Consider the following 22828-nt stretch of genomic DNA (forward strand, 5'->3'; position numbering starts at 1 on the left):
TGTTATTTTTCTGACCTTTGGATTTTGCTCATTCCCTGTCTGCTTTGTTTGCCTGGTTCTGACTGCCTTTTTTGGGGGGGGGGGGATTTTTGACATTTGCTACATCTTAGATGTAAAAGCTTGTGTTGTGGACATTGTACTTCTGCCTGGATTCTCCTTTTTACTTTTGGGTCCTTGCACTCCGACACCCCTTACATTTTGTTTCCTTTTAAAAGTTAATTGGTTGATCAAACAGTACATCAAATGTATCTAAAAGGCAATAATTGAACGTGAACCTGTGTCCCTCCTACTAAAACTCTATTTTACAACCGCCGTGCTGAATTAGTCATTGGGTTTCCCGACTGTCACTGAACCTATCAGCCCTTTACCTTTTCTCTGGACATTTTGACTTACCTCCTGTAGTACAAAATGGAAAAAAGAAAAAAAAATCTCCCTCATTTTTCCTTCTCCTCCTCCTCCATGGCCCTAATCATATCACACAGAAGTGGCAGGATCACATGCCCACTTTTGGTGTTGGTTATTCTGATTAAAATCCTTGAAGTTGAAGGCCTCAGATCAGCCCTTTACATGGATGTGACCTGATCTGTCCGGTGCCTGCGTGCATCAACACGTGCAACCAGAATCACTGTTGGACCAGTTGGACCAGTATCAGCCCAGGATGGTGATCTATCGTCAATTTGCAGCACATGTTGCTGTTACCGTGTTGCTATTGTTGTTGATTAGATTAGATGAACGTAAATTTACCAATCTCATGTTGAAAAGCAAACTTACCAGAAATGCTAAATATGTGATTTGATTAAAAATTGAGTTTTGGGGAGTATTGTGTTTTGTTTTGTTTTTGCATTTTCATTCATCCATCCATTTTCTTCCACTTATCCTGTTAAGGGTGGTGGGGGGTGGAGCCTATCCCAGCAGCCTTCCCCCTGGACAGGTCACCAGTCCATGGCAGGGCCAACACATAGACAGACAACCATTGGCTCTCCCAGCCACGCCTACGGTCAATTTAGAGTCTGGATTAACCTGGTCCCCTCTTGATGTCTTTGGACTGTGGAGGAAGCTGGAGTACCAGAGAGAACCCAACAGGAACAGGGAGAACATGGAGACTCACCCAGAAAGATCCCGTGCTGCAGCCAGGGCTCCACCCACAACCTTCTTGCTGTGAGGCTCCAGTGCTGACCACTGCTCCACCGTGCCACCATTTTTCTTCCATTTTTCCTGTCAAAATTAACTAAATGCCTGAGGGACAAACCTTTTTTGTGTACTTGGTGTCATCTGAAGTATTGACGTATGTGATACTTGGGAGGACCTAAGCAACTAACGGGGGGGGGGGGGGGTGGAAGAGGCTTGCAGTCTCTGACTTTGGTGTGATATTTGGTAATAACAAAACCTCACATCCTGTACATTTTCACATTATCAAACTTGTTAGGGGCGGCACGGTGGTGCAGTGGTCAGCACTGTCACCTCACAGCAAGAAGGTTGTGGGTGGAGCCCCGGCTGGAGCACGGGGTCTTTCTGTGTGAGTCTCCATGTTCTCCCTGTTCCTGTGTGGGTTCTCTCTGGTACTCCAGCTTCCTCCACAATCCAAAGACATCAAGAGGGACCAGGTTAATCCAGACTCTAAATTGACCGTAGGCGTGGCTAGGAGAGCCAGTGGTTGTCTGTCTCTATGTGTTGGCCCTGCCACGGACTGGTGACCCGTCCAAGGTGAACCCCGCCTCTCACCTGAAGGCTGCTGGGATAGGCTCCACCCAACCCCACCCCCCGCGACCCTTCACAGGATAAGCAGAAGTAAATGGATGGTTGGAAACTTGATAGTTCATGAATAGAAGGTAGGAAATGGCAGCTGCACATTGAAGCTCGTATGTTTTGTTCGGAACGATGAATGATTCATTTTCAACAGAGGGATTTTATTATGCTGAAGTGTAAATTATTGATACTGAAAACATTTCTCTCCCCTATGATTCAGACCCCCATAGCCATTTAGGTGGAGTCACTCAGTCCTGGAACTGCATTGTGGAGATTGCATGGATGTGTCTGGTATATTTTACAGCTGCATGTGGCAACTGTGAGCCAAAGCATAATTCTCAGATGAGGCAGTATTGATCCATTGTCTCACCATAACCATTTCTCCTGCTGATCCACTGGAAGGGTGAAGAATGCCTCCTAGTATTTATCGAACCAGTTAGCTATCCAGTGTGTCGTCATGAAAGTCTGCAGAAAAGAAGAGTAGATTCATAAAATGCACATATTGCTTGAAGTATATGACTCTGTCTCAAGTCATATCAGCCTAAAGAGCGATGGGTGTGCATTTGTTGCCACGGCTGACAAGTTCAGTCCAGGTTCAGGCCTGTCGTGCTGTTGCTTCTTTCTCTGATTTGCTCAATCAAACATCGGCTCCTTTATCGTGACACGTCAGCTGTCAGCGCTGTGAAAACCTGTGTCAGGATAATGGGAACAGTGTGTCTATTGATCACAGTGAAACTTCATTCCACACAGACAGAAAGTGGGAAGCGTTGAGGGACAGGAAGTCTGTGCCACTGGTTAAAAGTGCAGCAGGACTACGCCTACTAGTGGCCAAGCCAAACCACTGCTTGGATGAGGATTTTGATGTGATATGACAGGATTTGGATCAGTGTCACTTTAATTTGGACTGTGCAAAAGATGCTCGTTGGTTATTGTATTCCCTTTTAAAATTTTGCATGTCTTTCTCTTCCTCTGACCATCCCTCCCTCTCTCCAGGCGTTTGGCCAGGCTTACACCAACCAGCGTAAGGTTGCAGAGGATGGGGAGAGCAACGAGGAGACGCTTCTGCAGGAGTCTGCCTCCAAGGAAGCCTACTACGTGGGACGCCTGTTGGAGCTGCAGACAGACCTGACGCTTAGCCGTTCAGTGGCGTCCAACACCCAGTCAGAGAACGAGAGGCTCAACCTACTTATGCAGGAGCTCCGAGAGGTGAGCTTGTCAACTCTGTAGAAAGGTGATGCGACACAAGGAAAACACATGAAACGGTACGGCGCCAGTCCTGGCACCGCTCAAAGTAAACACTGGCCGTTCCGCTGGTAGTATTCCATTGAGCTGAGGAGGACTACTGCACCTTTGTGAGCACACTTTTGCCTCTGCAGGGAGCAGTCAAAGTGTACAAATGAAGCCCAATGATCCTATTATTGACGTGATTTGGGGCGGACGGATAAAAAAATGTGGTTCAGGTGATGCAGGATTCAACATTTGGAGTGGGAACTGCGGTGAGCACTAAAAGCGAGACATCTCAACCACTTTCTAAACCGTGAAATTGTAAAAGCGTCTGAACAGAGCTTCAAGTAAAATTATAATGAGCTGTAGCTGGAGGGATTCATACATATTTTATTGAATACATAGTTATATCTCTGTAGTGGCGCCCGCCATCATTCTGAGATGTCAGTCCCTCCATCTGTCCCATATTTCTGAATGTGAAACTTCATGAACACGTTTGAGGGAATTCCTTCAAACTTTTCACAAAGAAAAGGTCAAGGTGAGTGTGACCTCACACTCAATAATTCATGCTGTGATTATGTCACAGTTTCACTGTGATGATTTACAGCCAAAAGGCTAAAGGTTGTCTTCACTGTGACATCTCAGTTTTAAACAGTGGCACTTTGCTGGTGGAGGCAAACAACCAGATAAGATACCCTTCACTTGTCTGCGTGCTTCGTCAGCCGAGACCCACAGAGACCTGCTGACTGCTAGTTAGCTTAGCACAATGAGTGGAAGTGAAGAGGCATTAGCAATAGCATGAGTAACCACATATACTTTGCTCTAGAATGTTTTTTCCCCCACATTAATGAACCTGCATTCATGTAACTCAGGTTCAGTTCAGTGGTTCAGTTATGAAATAACTATTTTTAAATGGCGAGATCTTGTAATTAGGCTGCACGGTGGTGCAGTGGTCAGCACTGTGGCCTCACAGCAAGAAGGTTCCGGGTTCGAGTCCCGGCTCGGGCGCGGGATCTTACTGTGTGAGTCTCCATGTTCCCCCGTGTCTGTGTGGGTTCTCTCTGGGTACTCCAGCTTCCTCCCACAGTCCAAAGACATGCAATTTGGGGACTAGGCTGATTGATTCTCTAAATTGACTGTAGGTGTGACTGTGAGTGTGAATGGTTGTTCGTCTCTGTATGTTGGCCCTGCGATGGACTGGTGACCCATCCAGGATGAACCCCGCCTCTCGCCCGTAGATGCTGGGATAGGCTCCAGCCCCCCGAGACCCTTACTAGTGAGGAATAAGCGGAAGACGACGATGGATGGATGGGGATCTTGTAATTTTAGAATCAGATATGTTGCCAGGACTACTTTCTTGACTGGATGCAGTGATTCAATGCAGCACCTTTGACCAGCGAAACAATGCTTTTGTTGACAACTCAAGAGCAACTGCCACGACTAATGATGGCCGACACTGAAGGCCATTTATAGGCTTTTGACAGGATGATGAGGATTAATTCTGGACAAACCAAAATCCTGAACCCAAACTATATGAACCAGGATAGAGACGAGGAACTGCATGCTGCAGGGAAGTTGAGCAGGCAAGACGGAGGTATGCTAACCAGCCCGTCCACTGGCATTCATTGTGCTAAGCTAACAAGCAGTTAGCTGGTCTGTGTGGGTCTGAGCAGCCTTATGCACCCACAGAGGAGGGAAGGATCTCTATCTACCTGTCTGGCTCTAGAGAGGAGCACAAATAAGGGGATTTACCAAAAAATGTGGTGTTGTAATTTGAATATGGCTGCCTCAGTGGTGGTGTGTTACTTTGAGAAGGTAGTTGTGTAACCCAACTAATTTTTTTTAGAGAGATGTAAAGAGTTTTATTGTCATTTTGCTTGAATGCAAACTTCTGAACTTTAACTTTCTTCAGTCTGACTATTTTCCACCTTCTATCCAGCCGTATCGACAGTGCACAGTCACATTCACTGATTGTGTTTGATTAAGTCAGAGATCATAGTAACAGGCAGAAAAGTGCACACAGAGGAAGCGGTATGCATGTCTGCAGCCCCTGCTGCGAGCAGCACAGGAGTTCGAGTTGGGGTCAGACGCTGCGGCCACGACCCCATTGTGGGGGGCAAATCCGGTGCTAAGCTGTGGAATAAGTGAAATACCCTGAGCTCGGCACATGTGTAGGGACAGAGTGAGCCGGCCACAACTAGCACCACACTGCAGGGACACATATTCTCATTCACTATTTTCATCAGGAAGCGTTGTGAGGTTCTGAGTGTTGACTTGTTTGATCCCACTGAATGTCAAATCAGGACGTGAGCAGATTAATAATCTGTATTCACGCCAGCTTTCTAACCAATTACCTGATAAACGGCATTCACAGATGTTACTGATTGCAAGTTGTCATCGTCAAAACACACACCTGCCGTTGGCTTCCATCAGGATCCCGGCTCTTTTTTTGATAACTTCGTCAAACTTGGAAATCCTCAGACGGAGTCGGCTTTGTGTTGCAAGGAGCAGGGGTGCAGCCACACGCGGGGCTTCATCGGTCACGAGTCTATTCAGAAGATTTCTGCAGGTTTTACAAACGCTGTTGATGTGTAGAGAATAATCAAGAGGGAAAGTTAACTTTAGCCACTAAACGTTCTCTGAGTCAGCAGGTCCAAACCTGAACTGAGTCTGACCCTCTGACCCTTGATTGACTCTCATACAAAACAAACACAATTACCAGTGAATGCAGTTTATAGAACACAATCCTGAGTGCGTGGGAGCTCTGCCCTAACGTTCCTTCACAACCTGATCAAACACCTTGTTGAGCGCAACCAGCAAAAACTTGAGTAGCTTTGAGCAGATTGCCGCTGACGGGCAGCCTGACACCAACAACCTGAGTTCATGTAGATCTTTGTTCTGCAGGATCATTAAGTTCCCAAAACCAGAGCGGCTATGACGGTACCACAAACTAACACAGGATGGCTGGACTTCAGCCCTTGTGTGTCACTGATACCATTAAAAGTTGCCAGAGTGTCAGTCTGTACCAGGTCAGGGTCGAGACCAGCTGTGCCCTGTTGTAGTGCCAGTATTGTGTACTACACTGTCCCTGTCCCTGTCCCTGTACCTGTCCCTGACCCTGACCCTGTCCCTGTCCCTGTCCCTGACTGCTGGGCACCCTGCTCAGCTATGCCCATGTAGAGCTTCAGTACTAACTGATAATTAACCTCTTGGCCTGAGCACTTAAGACCAGCTCTGGCTTCATTCCTGCATGGTAATGAAAATGAAGAAGACTTGTGATCAATGATGGAAAAATATTGTATTCTATGGCAAATGGAGGAGTTTTCACACTGACCTTGTTTGGCTTGTTTAGGATCAATTCTGGTACGACATACTGGGCTGCACACCAGACAAGAGGACCAAGACCTTGTTGAGGAGATGGTCTTGGCACCCTTCCCAGCCCGCTGGTGGGATGTGTTTGTCGTGAGAACAACTACGCTGTTTGAAACAGAGAAAGAAACACAGTAAAAGTCGTAGGAATAAGCACCAGCCCAGAGCACGGCAGCTTCCTCCTGTATTTACTCTCTTGCCCTCAACCCAGACACATCTGTCCCATAATCACTGAGAACATGCTCACGTCCTTCTTCTCTGTGGGTTTATTTGTGGAACCAAAACCAGCTCGTAGGTTTATCACTGCCACCTGTTGTGGTTAGTTGTGGTGTGGCTTGATTAAAAAAAAACCCTACCAATGGAGAAGCGCTGCATAAGACTGATCCATCAACTGATTCAGACCAAAAGCAAACTCACCACAGCGGTGAAAGCACTTGGAATTTATAAAGAGGTCTCAACTGACTGTTAGAGGGGCTTCAAAAACTTAAAATAAACTGTGTTCAAGTATTTTTTCTAAGTAAACAACATCGGGTCAAACTTCTCAAAAATCGCTGTCTTCTCAAAATAATCGCCGGCCATTTTTTCAAAGTTTTTCAGAAAACACAAGAAACTGGAGACAAAACGTCAGAAGCAGTTGATTGAAGCAAAAAAAATAAATTGTCAAAAAATGACTTAGGCAGTTATTTTAAGAGGACAAATCAGTCAAACAAAAGAAATATTGTGTTGTATGGGAATATTTCCTTAATAAACACACAATCTGCATCCTGTCACGTAATAAACGCTGCCCCCCAGAGAGTTCAAATTGAATAAAGGATTTATTAATGCTAACGTAGTTAGCACACAACTCCATCTTGAGCCACAAACGATGTCTTACCACGGTCCATCCATCGATTTTCTTCTGCTTATCTTGTTAAGGGTGGTGGGGGTGGAGCCTATCCCAGCAGCCTTCCCCCTGGACAGGTCACCAGTCCATCACAGGGCCAACACATAGAGACAGACAACCATTGGCTCTCCCAGCCACGCCTACGGTCAATTTAGAGTCTGGATTAACCTGGTCCCCTCTTGATGTCTTTGGACTGTGGAGGAAGCTGGAGTACCAGAGAGAACCCAGCAGGAACAGGGAGAACATGGAGACTCACACAGAAAGATCCTGTGCTCCAGCCGGGGCTTGAACCTGGAACCTTCTTGCTCGGGGGCCACAGTGCTGACCACTGCTCCACCGTGCTGCCCCTCCCCATGACAGCTCCAGTGAAAATTACCACTAATGAGGCTGAAACCAAAATTCCAATATTAGTATCAAGCCAAACTCCAATCAACTTTTAGGAAGAGATTCCCTGTGTAAATTAAAAAATTAAAATTTGGTGCTCTCCCTTTGGAGTGCATGTGGATGAAGAAGGCCTGGACTGTCAGATGACGATGAGTTGATTGACCGAGGGAAATTTCTACAGCAGTAGAAACGGTGTTGGAGAAATGGGGAAGATACTTTCAAGCTCAAATCCCAAAAGCCTCTGAATCATCATTTGACTCCCACTGTACCTCTGTCTATGATGAAACAAAAAGTGAAAATTTGAGGAAGAGTGGGGCTTGAACCCACAAACGTCCTGCTGTGAGGCAGCAGTGCTCCACCGTGCCTTCCACCTAAAGTAAGTCTTTCTGAACAAGATGTGCTCATTTATAATTGTGGCTTTTCGGATCACTCACCTTTGTTGTGAACTCTGCACCACTTGACCTACATCCAGTCATCAGACGAGCAAGTAATGATGAATGACTCCTTGTTTGTCATGCATTCAGTGAGAGCTGCAGACCGGGCAGTCTCAGGCACAGAGCCTGGACTGGTGGTGCTTTTTATTTTTTTCCCATTTCATTTTTGTAACAATTTGAATGTAAATTGGAGTCTGGAGTTTGCATTGACAGCTCTAGCTTTGAGTGTGCTCTTTCCTTAGATGTCCTGGATGAGTTTATAAGATGTTTTCAGTGCAGCTGCAGCCCAACTGCACTTCCAGTGGTGCAGTTTAGCCTCCATTAGCTGCACCGAGACTGGAGCTGCTGTCAGCCACAATAGGATTCAAAAGACTCAGTGAATCATAACGGTCTTCAGTCCGGTCGTTAGTTCTAAAAGCATTGGCCGCTGTCGGCCCCTCACACACACACACACGCGCACACACACACACACGCGCACACACACACACACACACACGCACACACGCGCACGCACATGCACACACACTTTAATGCTCCCTGTCATAGATTCTACCGGAGGGGTGAACAGACATTAATATATTAGTGATCATGGTGTTTTGGGCTCATTCACATCGTTTTCATCTTCATCACCAGATAAATATGCTGTCTTGTAGAATGTTCATGAGACAGTGTTTGTTGCAGCTGTCATTTCAGAGACGACACACACACACACACACACACGTACACACATTCCTACAGCCGGATGAACAAGAAATGGTCCAATGTTCCTGTATTTACTGCACTGTGTCGGCTTGTCAAGACAGGACAAGGCAGTAAACATTTATGGCAGCACCAGTTTTAGGTTTTACGAAAGAGCTCAGCCAAACTTCTCTTCACAGGTTGGCAGTGCCAACAGTGTTTCTGATATTTCTCCGGAGTGCCAGAGGGGGCAGACAGCTTCCACACTGCACAGGGCCATAACTGGTCAACCAAACACTGAATTACACCTTCACTCTCCCTCTTTCTCTCCGTGTCTGCTGCAGAGTAATGAGATGCTGGACCTGCAGCGGAGCAGGATGAGGGAGGAGATCAAGGAGTACAAGTTCAGAGAGACCAGATTGCTTCAGGATTACACCGAGCTTGAGGAGGAGAACATCACCCTGCAGAAACTCGTCTCGACGCTCAAACAGAGCCAGGTCAGTACTGGAATACCTGAATAAAGCCCCGCTGTGGACGCAGCTCATGGGTTTGCTTCTCAAATGAAGTGAAAATTCCATCACAGTGCAGATACGGACACCAACCAACATTGATTTATTATTTGAGAAGAATGACTCAGACCCAGTTTGTCAGCATTCCCCCAGTACCAGTTACATTTTCCAGTTCCAGGATGTGCAGGATGACCACATCGTGCGGTCATCCATCTGCAGTCGTGGCTCATCTTGCTTTATCGCTGTTGGTAAATGCCACCACCTGCACAATGTTACCATTTATTTTTTACATTTATATAATTCAGGGAGGGAAAAAATCAAATATGAAAGTATCATTCACTAAAACATACACATGTATTTTTCTGTATCACAAATATCAAACATACTACAAAATCTATCCTGCTATTTGCGTCTCTCTTGCTCTCCCTCTGTTTTGTCCCGGTGGCACTGGGCCTCTGAGTCTGATACTGGAAGAACTCTTGAGTTGTAGAGCTGAAATATTTTGTCCTCTGCTTGTCACCGGTGCCTCTCCTCAGGTGGAGTATGAAGGACTGAAGCATGAGATAAAGGTGCTGGAGGAGGAGACTGTTCTCCTGAACAGCCAACTTGAAGACGCTTTACGCCTGAAAGAAATCTCTGCAGGACAGTTGGAGGAGGCTCTGGATGCCCTCAAGAGTGAGCGAGAGCAGAAGAACAACCTGAGAAAGGAGCTGGCCCACCACATCAGCCTGAGTGACAGCGTCTACGGCGCGGGGGCCCATCTGGCGCTCACCGTCACTGGTGTTGAGGGTCTCAAGTTTCCCGATGAGACCAACGGAACCAACGGCACCAATGGCAGTGCCATCCCTGTTGCCAATGGCAACAATGAGGACAGCAACCGTCACAATAGCCACCTCCACTCAGGCGCAGTGCTGGCCAAGATGAACGGGGACTACCGTCCCGGCCGGAAAGGGGAAGGTCTGCACCCGGTGCCAGACCTGTTCAGTGAGCTCAACCTGTCGGAGATGCAGAAGCTCAAACAGCAGCTGCTACAGGTGAGTCAGTAAATCAAACCGGAGCGTTGACCTGCTCCACTCCACTGCTGAAGGTTTTCATGGCATCGCAGCACTGGAGCCCCAACACGTGTTTGTTACATTGCTGTCTGGGAAGGTTTCTTTACCTTTAAAGCTGCTACAGCGCTTCACTCGCAGCTGGCTGACTTCAGAGAGGAGAGCAGCACATTTTGTTTTCATGATCCAGGTTCCCACAGTAGTTTTCAGTTTTTATTGTGAGGATCTAAATTTGGGCACGGTGCAGATGACGGGCGAGCCTCGGTGAGACTCATCACTGCATCATCCGCGGAGGGCGTCGCACGGTGCAGTCAGGCTGAAGAGGCTGAGATGGAATTTTTGTTTCACTGAGTTTTGGAGGTGTGAGGGTTTTTTTTTTTTTTTTTAATATTTAGCCAAGAATTTTAGAAGCGGTGTAACTGGAATCCACACGGTCAAATCATTTCCAAACCTCACAGGTCTGATGAGGGTTCTGACCTGACAACATCTGATAGCTGAATTTGAGTCATAGTACAGTTGACTGCACTGTACACCAACACAGGGACCACCGGTGTGGTTGGACTGCGGTGAAGGGGGATCATGTGACCCTGCCATGAGCTACGTAAACTCATCACCGTCAGGTAAAAAGACATGACTGAGGACTCAACTGGTGGAGGAAGTGTGTGGTTGTCCCTGGTGTCCCATAGCAACTGCCAAGATAGCTTGAGAGGCAGAATTAGCATGCACGAGTGGGAGAAAAACTTTGATACCCTCTGCTGGCTCATAAACTAAAGTGTGCGTTGTCTAGCGCCACCTAGTGGATGCAGGAAGTGATATTTGCACCGCAATGCAGGTGTTCATCTGCTCCTTCACGCAAATCCAAACATGATCAGGCTGAACCCCTTTGTTCCTGTACGAAACAGCCACACACTCTGTGGCATGCGTGGGGGTGTGAGGCCCCTTCATGGCCACTTTATAATGACAAGACCAACCCAGAACCACGAGAAAGTGAGGAAGTGGAGCTGTTTCTTGATGAGCGCCCTCATGTAGCTTTGACGCTGGATATCTGGCCCACTGACCTCATTGTGCGCGTGTGTCCGCTGAGCTATTTACTGCTCCACAGACAAAAGCGTCACATTTATCCAACGGTAACATTGAGGAAACCACAGGCTTTAGTTGATGTTTAACTGTTATGTTGCTGTCTCACCTGAACGGAATGCGTGTCCTGACTCAAGCATTTTAGGCCACAAAATACTTTGTGAAATAGTTCAAATTATATTTTGCAGAACGGCACAAACGTGTATTTATATGAAAATATGGAAGAGACGTCTGCAGTGGTAGAGATTCGCTCTGTTGCTGCTCACACACAGTACGAGGTTTAGCAGCGGGAAAGCTTCTCTGTGTGCTGCCGTCTCAGTGGTGAAGATAACAAGACAAATCTCAGCCCAGGAGCAGAGGAGACCATAGCGGGACATTTGCAGGGGCCATAGGGAGTCTTGTCGGGCTGATTAGTGCCTGATAGGCTGAGAAAGGGGACACACATGCTGAGACAAGGATGGAGAGAGAAACTGACTTTTTCTACTCTTGGGTTAAAAACAAGGACTGAAATAGAGATCCCGTCACGCAGTTCTAGGTTTCCCTCTGTATCAATGGGTTGGTTTTCACTGCACATTTGCACGATGAGTAGTCCCGGCCTAGCATCATACACATCTACGTACATAGACAATATAAATAGACTTTAAACTCGTGCTGGAAACTCTCCAGGACTCTTTACAGAAGCAATACAGTACGTCAAACTGTATAAAAGTCATGGGTAGATTAGATTCATTCAAAAAAATCTAATTAAGTCAGTCATTAAGAGCTGAACTCCAGCGAGAGAAGGACAATTAGATTGGAGGCTGCTGTAGGAAGAGTGTGTCTCTCCATGTAAACGCAACTGCTCACTAATCCATTTTGTCCCTGCAGTCGATTATTCTTGGAAAGATGTAAACATCAGCAGCATCAGGCTTCTCATTGCTAGCTGCAATTATATAATCACGTTAGTCTTTCACTGTCAAAGAATGTCTGGTCCCAAATCAGTTTTCATTCGGTTATCAAAGGTGTTCATGTCCTGAGGGCCTTATTAATGGCTGGTCCGGCTCAGCAGCTCTTGACTGTGACCAGGGCTCTCATAGTTGGAGGGAATCAAATAAGTTCAAAGCTCTTTAAGGTCATAACGGTTACAAATGATAGAAAATAGTACAATAACTGTATTTAAATGTTGTTTTTTATTAAGTTAATAACGATAGAACAAGTTAGGCTTGAATCCTTTAAAGTTGGCTGTGTTTAGGCCTTTTCTCGTGTGTGTGTGTGTGTGTGTGTGTGTGTGTGTGTGTGTGTGTGTGTGTGTGTGTGTGTGCGCGTGTGCAACATTTGTGTGCTTCAGCCACTCCAAAGGATAGTTGCAAGTCTGACACTTTAATTTTGGACATAAATACATGTACTACAGTTACTGTGACTGAGTAGTTTTATTTATATTCAGTATTTTACTTCATTACATTCTAAATAGCATCACAGTTACGAAGTAAAAAATAATAATACAAAACTTCAGTTTTGTTAATTGTTTTGCCCGGAGGCTCAGAGGACCTCCCCCCTGCCCCATTAAAAAGCACAGAGAACTCAGAGTCTTTGTGTGCCCTCCCATCCTGCAGGTGGAGCGTGAGAAGGCGGCGCTGCTCATGAACCTGCAGGAGTCCCAGACCCAGCTGCAGCACACCCAGGGTGCCCTGACAGAGCAGAACGAGCGGGTCCACCGTCTCACCGAGCGCATCAACGTCATGAAACGTCTGAACGGGGACAAAGAGCTTGATGACCCTCAAGAGAGTGAGAAGCCTGATGGCGGCTCCTCGTCGCCGCCAGCTATTGATCCGGACATACATGGCTTTGAGATCCTGGAGTGTAAGTACAAGGTGGCGGTGACAGAGGTGATCGACCTGAAAGCGGAACTCAAAGCGCTGAAGGAGAAGTACAACCAGGCTGTGGAGGGGCAAGGAGACGGCCACAGTGACGACAGAGTCCACACGCTGACTGAACAGGTTTGTCATCGTTGCATGGACTGCAACATGCAGCCAAGTATCTCACCTTTATGTTAGAGACTGTGAATCTGTCTTTTCAAATGATTCCAAGCAGGTAACTCATTTGGAGAACAGTTGTCGTGAGGGCCGGGAGAGGGTGGCGAGCCTGGAGGCGGAGCTGCGAGCGGCCACGAGTACTGCTACAGAGAGCCAGGGGATGCTGAACACGGCGCAGGATGAGCTGGTAACCTTCAGTGAAGAACTGGCGCAGCTCTACCACCACGTCTGCCTGTGCAACAACGAGACACCGAACCGCGTCATGCTTGACTACTATCGCCAGAGCCGTGTTACACGCAGTGGCAGCCTGAAGGGCTCAGATGACCCCAGGGCTTTACTTTCACCTCGGCTGGCACGACGCCTTGCTGCAGCCTCGGCGGCTTGTTCCTCCGAGTCCCAGCGCAGTCCCCATGACTCCCCATCCAAAGACTCCCATCACGGTGATACAACAACCAGCACAGTGGACAGGGACTCTCTGGCTCACCAGGGGAGCCCCACTCGCAACCCAACCGGCTCCCCAGTTATCAGCATGTCACCCTGCCCATCGCCAGTGCCCTCAGAGGCAGGCGGAGACCTGCGGAAGGAGCCCATGAATATCTACAACCTGAACGCCATCATCAGAGACCAGATCAAACACCTCCAGAGGGCTGTGGACCGCTCGCTACAGCTGTCCAGGCAGAGGGCCGCAGCCCGAGAGCTGGCGCCGATGCTCGATAAAGACAAAGAGTCCTGCATGGAGGAGATACTCAAACTCAAGTCACTGCTCAGCACCAAGCGAGAGCAGATTGCCACGCTTCGGCTGGTTTTGAAGGCCAACAAACAGGTGAAACGCATGCTTTGTATCATGAAACAGCCGTGAAAAGTAATATCCCAGCCAGGTGAAGTCTTTGGTAAACAGTCACACTGGGGCTCGTAGGATTTATGAGCACCACTGCGTTCACCAGTGCTCTCGTATTTGTGGTTTTCTTTTAAGAACATTGCGGGTGGTGCAGACCTTTTGTACCTGCCGATCCTTTGAGTCTGAAAATGTAAATCACATGTTACGCTGCTATGGACTGGGAAGATGACCAGGGGGTTCAACAGCCAGGAAGTCAAACCACAACCTTGATTTATATCCTGATGGTGAATTCCGAATTGTGGTATTAAATAATACCAAATACAGCGTCGGAAAAACAACAGCAAGAATAAAGATGTAGAATATCTGAAGATAAACAAATAACATGAAAACGTGGTTGAGGTGCATGTAAGTGTACATCAGAGGAGTGAACGTTGTTACCGGAGACATCCCAAGCTGCAGCAGGCGTCAGCTTGGTATCCAGAGGTGCGTAAGATGTAACATTTTTCTCTCAGTCCTTGGACCTTAGATTCCTCGACCTCAGCTACTAAATTCTCTGTGTTAACGATCCGTCTGCGAGGCCTCAATCTCAGAGCTTGTAAAGCCCTATCGCCTTTTTTCTTGGATGGAGCTCCTCTTCAACTGTGCCAGATGCCTGACCGTGTATGGTATTTTGAGGATGTTGGTGAAGCTCATTTACCGTTATGCGCTCGATTATAAGAGGTAGAATCATGTTTTCACAGCTTATTCATGGATTTTTCCTGGTGCTACAAAGTTGTGTTGCACGAGTCCCTGTGTCATTTCAGTCTTCATCTGTGAAAGGTCGAATCTAGACAAGTGTAGTTTGTCACGTTTCCATTGTCAGTATTTTTACGTTACCTTATTTTGTAGGGTTTCAGTGCAAAGTTACGTCCATGTTTTAGCACTGCTGCCATGGCTGCTGGTGTGGCGAGCCACCAGGTACTCAGCGAGAGAAAGGAGATACTTTTTCATACAAACTCCATTCGAGTTTTTACCTGATGTCAGTTTCGTCCTCATCCTGGAGGTAAAAGCTTGTTGAAATTAGCCCTCCATTAAATGCTGAAGGTGATTCTCCATCTTGCAGACAGCAGAGGTTGCACTGGCTAATTTGAAGAGCAAGTATGAGAATGAAAAGGCGATGGTGACGGAGACCATGATGAAGCTGAGGAACGAGCTGAAGGCTCTGAAAGAAGACGCCGCCACCTTCTCCTCTCTCAGGGCCATGTTTGCCACCAGGTGAGAGGACTACGTCACTCTTAAAACATCCCTTTTGGATTGTGAGAGAATACGCAGAGCTAAGGAACATCATTATTTGTGCATCATCCCGTCTCTTTACTTCCCTCTGTCCTGGTCTGTCTCTCTACAGATGTGACGAGTACGTTACCCAGCTGGATGAGATGCAGAGGCAGCTGGCGGCAGCAGAGGATGAGAAGAAGACGTTGAACTCTCTCCTCCGCATGGCGATCCAGCAGAAACTGGCCTTGACCCAACGCCTGGAGGACCTGGAGTTTGACCACGAGCAGACCCACCGCGGCCGCGGCGCCAAAGTGCCCAAGATCAGAAGCAGCCCACCTAAAGTAAGTGTCAAGGCCCCCATCCCACTGTAGCAAACACCACAGCCCCTCCATCACCCCCCCCCCCACACACACACACACACACCATCCTGAGCCTCAGTTGTGCCTTCTCTCTTTAGAACTAATCACTTTGCCTCTCAGGCCTGCAACTACAGAGCTCAGTTCTCGAACAACCAGACCTCAGCCTCTGCTCAACCGGACCATCGTGATAGACTCTGACCCTTAGAGTAGGATAACTCAGTCATTCGATACAAGATGGAGGTCAGCAGTCACCATCCCACACGCGATAGCATTACCTCAGTATCTCCTCTCCCTCGGCAAAGGCGGTGATTCATTCTAAAGGTCATTGCCGAGGGCAGCGCTGACACTTTATACACTGTCTCTGTAGTTCTCAGACACCTCTGGATCAGGCTGGACTCCCTGAGCAGAACCCTGCTGGTCGTGTGGGCGGCAGGCTCCTCATGAACAAACTGGAGCAGGAAACTTTTTCCAATGTAAATGTTGGTGACCGTGGAATGTGACAGGTCAGGCTCAGTTGTCTGCAAGCAGAAAATGGTTGCAGACTCAGTTTTAGCATTTAATGTGTCACAGCGCCTCCCTGTGGTGATCTGTACAAATTACATTTTTTCTAATTTTCCCAATCTAACTCCTATGACAGATATTCATGTCATGTGAATGTTGTGAGACAGCTTCTGTCAGGTCATTGTCACAATTTTAAGTTCCCACAACTCTTGATCAAAGACTTAGAGAAGGTCAACGAGTGTTCGATGTGGAGGTCAGAATAATTCTGTCCTCAGCCTAAGCAGTAGTACCACGTCTCACCATGAGATGGCAGTGACTGCCCACATTTCCACTTGAGTGATCCCTCCTCACGTTCATTGACTTTATGGCAAAATATGTTATATAATTGTCCTGCTGACAGGTAAAATATTCCAAAAAATGTGCACCTGACCAATCGGACTGGTTTTGACCTGTTCAGCATGAACCTCACCCTGTCTGACTGTGTCCCTTTGTGCTATGTGAATGAACGCAATACTGGATTGCGTTTGCCCCTCTTGCTGTGTTTTCTCCTAGACGGCTACTGTTCTGTACCCTCTGAAACTCAGGATTTCACATTTCTCACCTGTGATGAACCAAACCATGAGCAAGGAGAGGACATTAACTACCTATATTATGGAGAATAAGCAGTACCATCTGTGCTGTCAGACCACCGGATCAGACTGGACTGCAGTGGTCCGAACCCCCCGTCTTGTCCCCCCTGCTTTCTCTGTCCTGTTGTCTAACCCTGAGTGTCACCACTCTGTATATCTGTCTAATTTATCAGTTTCTTGTAGATTGTCAGCAGCCTGCTGCCTCAGTATCGTCACTCTCCCCACAACTAAGACGAGGGAGAGCCTCCTTAGCGCGCAGGTAACAAGCTGTAGAGCCTGCTAGTGATAGGACATCTATCTGTCTGTCTGTCTATCTATCTATCTATCTATCTATCTATCTATCTATCTATCTATCTATTTAGTCATCAGAAATCACTGGGCAAGGGAGAGAAGGGATTGTTTTCACCCTCTTTTAGACTTTTAATCGACCAAACATGTCAAACTGATAACCTCGGCGTTATGGATGTTCACTATGTGAGACCATCAGTCGCTCACATGTGTGCAGAAATATTCTGATATATCATCCATCCTCATCTTTGTCAGTTTCGTCACACAAGGCAACAAGGGAGCTGCTGACAGATCGGAGGCCATGTTTGGTTCTGGTGTTGTCCTGCTGGTCTTTCCAGTCCTATTATGTATATTTCATAGTCAGTGTAATTAACCGATTGAACAAGAAAATCATATTGGCGGATCAGTCAAAAGCAAAAAAAGAAAAAAAAGAAAAAAAAGTCAGCTGTTGCCCAATGAATGTTCCTCAGGCCTTCCCTTGTCTCTGGGTGGTTTAGAATGAATCATTTGACATCTTTGGGAAATTCACCGGTTTACTTTCTTTATGAGAGTTTGATGAGAAGAGAGAAGCTGGTCGGTTTATTGGGGGTGAAGTCAGACGCTTTCAGGACGTCTCTGTCGGTCGCCCCGCAACTTTGAACTGAGCCAGCTAGCTGTTTCTTCTAGTCTGTTTGCTAAGATCAGCTAGCCAGCTGCCGTTAGTAGTTTCAGGTATACAAAAACAGCTGTCTTGAGCTCACAAAGAAGATTTTTGTCCTCCTGCATGACTTCTTTGTGTTCCACAATGCAGGAAGAACCAGCCACGTGTACATAGCTTGAAGCTAACTGTACCTTACTGTACCAGCGACAATCAAATGCAAAAATATTTATTTACACACTTTAAAAGTCTCATCCAGAGTTAGCCACATCTGCTCAAAGGCAAAATCCACTTTTTGGGGGAAGTATCACTTTAACGGGGCAGCATGGCTCAGCGGTAGTGTGGCGGTCGAGCAACTAAAGTGTTGCCGGTTTGATCCTCACTTCCCCGGTGACCATGTCAAAGTATCCTTGAGCAAGATACTGAACCCCTAATTGGTCCTGATGACCCTGCGATGGACTGGCGACCCATCCACGGTTAACCCCGCCTCTCGCCCAATGTCAGCTGGGATAGGCTCCACCCTCCACCCCCCCGCGACCCTTAACGGAGAAGCGGTATAGAAAATGGATGGATGGACGGAAGGGTCTCACTTTGACTGCTTAGACAGGAGAGAGATAAGAATCTTCCCATTAAAATCTCAAAAAGAAAGAACATTTCCCAAAATGCGTCACGATTCCCTCAGAACACCGTACGTCTTTTCAACCTGGTCACAACCTGTCTTATGTTCGTTTGTTTATTTGTTGTAACCTTATTCTTTGAGTCAGTCGTCCTTTACAGCCTGGAGATTGTCTTGTTCACTCGTATTTATATTCTCCTGTTTATCCTTGCAGTCCTAAATTTGTGGCAGACCTCCAGGAACACCACGCAGCCCTGTTCAGCAGCGGGACCCTTCTCTCCCCTTGCGACCCTCGTAACTGCCTGGCCCAGCAGCCCCAGCCGCCCGGCTCCTAGCTCGCCCTGCCGCCCCGGCCCAGGCCCTGACCTCCGTCTGCTGGGAGTCACGCAGAGACAATGACTCCCCTCCATAACCTTGTGGTCCAACCAGGTGTTTACTGGCTGTGACCCTCAAGCGCTACACGGCCGGGTGGCGGCAGGCCTGCTGGTTCCCTGGGTCGCAAGCAGAGGAAGAGCAGGACACTCTCTTCTCCTCTGGAAGTGAAATCCCGTCCTGGAAACAGAGGACTGACTGAGGTGCAAATGCCAGAGTGACAAATCACTTCCTTTATTTGTATTTATTCATTATTTATTCATTCTATCGATTATTTATTTGCATTGATATATGACAGTTGTTTTTTTTGTTGTTGTTGTTTTTTTTAGCTATTTATGACCGGATTTTTTCTTTTTTTTGTTTGTCGGTCACTTTACAAGGTGGGAACCGTGACGCGAGCTCAGAGACAACGTAGCACCTCCACCACGGCCCATTCACCTCTCCCAGTAGAATGTTCTGATTGGTCTAAGGAAGGTTTAAAACTGGCCTCACGCACTAAAGATCATATGGTACACAGCATTTAAAAAGTTTTATCAGTGTTTTAAAGAGAATAAATGCCATTTTAATGTGTTTGACCTTGCAAACAAACTAATGACAGTAAAAGTTTTATTACAAGAAGGGGTTTATTGTGGTGGTGACGGGTGGATTTCAACTACCTTGCTAACCTCACTAGTCCTTCTTGTGTTTTTTATACGGTTTATTTCATTTTATTTTGCGACCCATGTGCGTATAGACTATTTTATAACTCCTTCTGTTTTTATTTGTTTTGCAGCAGACGGGTGATGTGATTGTACGTGTTTGTTAGCTCCGACCTCCTCGGAGACTGAGACGGACTGAGACAGCGGGTGTTTGACATCAGACTAGGGCTGTTGGCCTGGAGTTTTGCCTTTTGAGTTGCACAGGTTTAAGTGACCGTGGAGTTTTAACATGAGTCCTGAGTAGGCGTGCCTCTTCTGGAGTTACCGTCACCCTCATCTCAATGTATTTCTAACCAAAAAGTATTCTCTGTCCTCTCTGTGGGCTCTTGTTTTGCTCACAAATCAAGAAAACAGTAAATTCCCCCCTCCACTGCACAACAACAGTCAAAGCTCTTTCGAGTCAGTACAACAGCTCAATGTTCATCTGTCTCCACTTGCTTCCTCCAAACAGTATGCAGTACTGTCCAAGCACAATTATGCACTATGCATCACAGCAATACAGTCGCAGCGGTTGAAAACGACTCGTTCAACCATCTCCCTCACCGTGAAGTAACCAGCAGGCTGACAGGGAAGGTGAAACAGCACGAGTGTCCCGACTTTCCTCTTACAGTGACAGCAGCAGTTTCCTTTGAGAGACTCACCGTCTTATTTCTTTGTGAGAAACTGACTCAGTTAAAGCAATTTGTGCTGTTTCCCGTTTCCGCCGTTCCACCCTCCCTCTTTAACGTTCGTGTCTTTTCTCTACTCTGCACTGAATAATTTGTTTTTGCCAGACGGATCTGAAAATTGATTGAAATCGCAGTACATCGCCGTTAAAATGTTGTCAAAGCATTTTTGTCAGAGATGAATGACTCTTTGTTGTGTGTGTGTGTGTGTGTGTGTGTGTGTGTATACACTCGACTCATTTGTCTTTGGTGAGAGTGTAGATCATTACTTTTGCAGAACAATGACAATGTTTGTGGTCCAAAAGTAGCAGGCTCATGGTGACTGAACTCATTTGGCCTGTTTGCACAATGTACACGAGGCTGGAGAGAGACTCATTCAGTAAAGGTTTTTAAAATAATGGTAACTCTACACTGAACTGCAACGGATTTTACAGTTCCTCCTCCATTTAAAACAGTGTTTAATTGGTTTCACCACTGAATAAAAGGTGTGTCCTTGGAGTTTGTGTGGCTGTGTTTTTGTGTCTGGTTTTAATATCTATGTATCTTTAATAAACTTAACTAATTTACCCCAGAGAGAGAGAGAGAGAGGGAGAGAGCAAACACACTCCCAACAACACAAACGTTAAAAACCCCTACGAGCTCAAGTGAATATTTACTGTTCCTCACGTCGCCTTAAACACAGTAGGGGAGACAGGGCACAGGTGGAACACTTATTCAAATCATTCTCCTGACTTTTGGGAAACTGGAAAAACTTTTGAAAAAAACTTCTCCAAAAGCTGCTGTGTCTGATCCAGAAGGTCTGATACTGCTGTTCTTTTACCCTGTGGTGAAAGCAGTTTTAAATTCTTGCCGTTAAAACTCACACAACCTTCCTCGCCTTGTGCTGTTCGACTCTCCTCGGTTTAATGTGTCCTTGAAAAGAAGCTTCAGTGTTTGAATGCTAGCGGATTAGAAAGAAATTAAACACATGACATTTTCATAACAAAAGATTTGTTTTAATGGTTGAGGTGAAAATCACAGCATACCCATGACTGATTTTGTTTTATTGGAAACGGTGAGGTTTAATTTAACACCACAACAGTCAAAAAGTGTCCATCTCTGGACTTCAGACATTTACTGAAACATTTTAATAACTGTTCTCCGCGTGGTTGCAAATCCAACGTCCCAGAACAATAAATTGTTTGCGCCCCACACTGTTGAGGAGGTAAGGAAGGAGGAGGCCGGTGTTGTTGGACTGCCGTGAAACGTCACGACTCATTCTGCTACGCGTAAGAGAATTTACCGAAGTATCAAAGGAAAAAAGACTCGGACAGAGTTACGAAGTGACAGCCAGGCGGCGTGTTTTCATCAAAGTGAAGGTGGCTCTCAAGACGAATTCAGAGAACATCCACCCACATTTTTATATTCTATTGTGTGTGTGTGTGTGTGTGTGTGTGTGTGTGCGCGTGCTTAGCCCCCCTGGTCTCAAATGCTGCAGACGTCTCCTGTTTTGCTGGGTTGACATGTTTGGTCTTGGTACAGGTCAGAACAATCCGTTCTGCGCCCCTACACAATCCCCCCCTTGCATGATTTCTGTCATGAACAATGGTAGTGTATTGTGAATGTGTTTTGTGCGCAGGTTGTACAGCCGCTCAAGCAACTCGGTGTGATTATGACAATGCATGAGCAGACTTATGACGCCTGATACCAGGTAAACTTTCATGAGACATCTGTCCATCTCCTACCATGGAGGCGAAAAACCTGCCCCAAGTCTTTGTCTTTAAAATTTGCATTTATGAGCAAGGTGACGTGCGGTACTGATTCTGGAACATTGTACCACTTTGTGAGGAATGGGTTGCGCTCTGCCTGTAGTGCTGCTCCTTCTTGTCCAGTTACAATGTACTGGGTGGTCTGTTCGACCTTGACACCCCCTGTCAATTCTTCCACTCTTTTCACTTTTTGTTTCATCATAGACAGTGGTACAGTGGGAGTCAAATGATGATTCAGAGGCTTTTGGGATTTGAGCTTGAAAGTATCTTCCCCATTTCTCCAACACCGTTTCTACTGCTGTAGAAATTTCCCTCGGTCAATCAACTCATCGTCATCTGACAGTCCAGGCCTTCTTGATCCACATGCACTCCAAAGGGAGAGCACCAAATTTTAATGTTTTAATTTACACAGGGAATCTCTTCCTAATAGTGGATTGGAGTTTGGCTTGATACTAATATTGGAATTTTGGTTTCAGCCTCATTAGTGGTAATTTTCACTGGAGCTGTCATGGGGAGGGGCAGCACGGTGGAGCAGTGGTCAGCACTGTCGCCTCACAGCAAGAAGGTTCCAGGTTCAAGCCCCGGCTGGAGCACAGGGTCTTTCTGTGTGAGTCTCCATGTTCTCCCTGTTCCTGCTGGGTTCTCTCTGGTACTCCAGCTTCCTCCACAGTCCAAAGACATCAAGAGGGGACGAGGTTAATCCAGACTCTAAATTGACTGTAGGTGTGACTGGGAGAGCAAATGGTTGTCTGTCTCTATGTGTTGGCCCTGCCATGGACTGGTGACCCGTCCAGGGTGTCTCTCACCTGAAAGCTACTGGGATAGGCTCCACCCCCTTAATAGGAGAAGCGGTAGAAA

The 22828-nt window shown here is 46.7% G+C and overlaps 1 protein-coding gene across 5 annotated transcripts in view; it reads left to right on the forward strand.

Moving 5' to 3' along the window:
• The window catches only part of bicd1a (bicaudal D homolog 1a), a 36900-nt gene extending 16188 nt beyond the window's left edge, over positions 1 to 20712 (forward strand). Inside the window, exons 2-10 of one of the 5 annotated variants that reach the window (XM_086208169.1) lie at positions 2740 to 2952; positions 9063 to 9215; positions 9764 to 10261; positions 12946 to 13329; positions 13424 to 14188; positions 15306 to 15457; positions 15588 to 15798; positions 17120 to 17205; positions 18702 to 20712. In XM_086208169.1, coding sequence (XP_086064295.1) covers positions 2740 to 2952; positions 9063 to 9215; positions 9764 to 10261; positions 12946 to 13329; positions 13424 to 14188; positions 15306 to 15457; positions 15588 to 15798; positions 17120 to 17205; positions 18702 to 18822 — 2583 coding nt within the window. In that variant the 3' untranslated portion in view covers positions 18823 to 20712. Of the gene's footprint in view, positions 1 to 2739; positions 2953 to 9062; positions 9216 to 9763; positions 10262 to 12945; positions 13330 to 13420; positions 14189 to 15305; positions 15458 to 15587; positions 15799 to 17119; positions 17206 to 18701 lie in introns of all 5 variants that reach the window. The other 4 variants (XM_086208170.1, XM_086208171.1, XM_086208173.1 and 1 more) reach the window with 4 other exon arrangements.
• The last annotated feature ends 2116 nt before the right edge of the window (positions 20713 to 22828 follow it).

Source organism: Aulostomus chinensis, chromosome 7 (assembly GCF_037954235.1).
Source record: "Aulostomus chinensis isolate RoL2024-O1b breed Wild chromosome 7, RoL_Achi_v1.0, whole genome shotgun sequence".
Taxonomy (NCBI): Eukaryota; Metazoa; Chordata; class Actinopteri; order Syngnathiformes; family Aulostomidae; genus Aulostomus; species Aulostomus chinensis.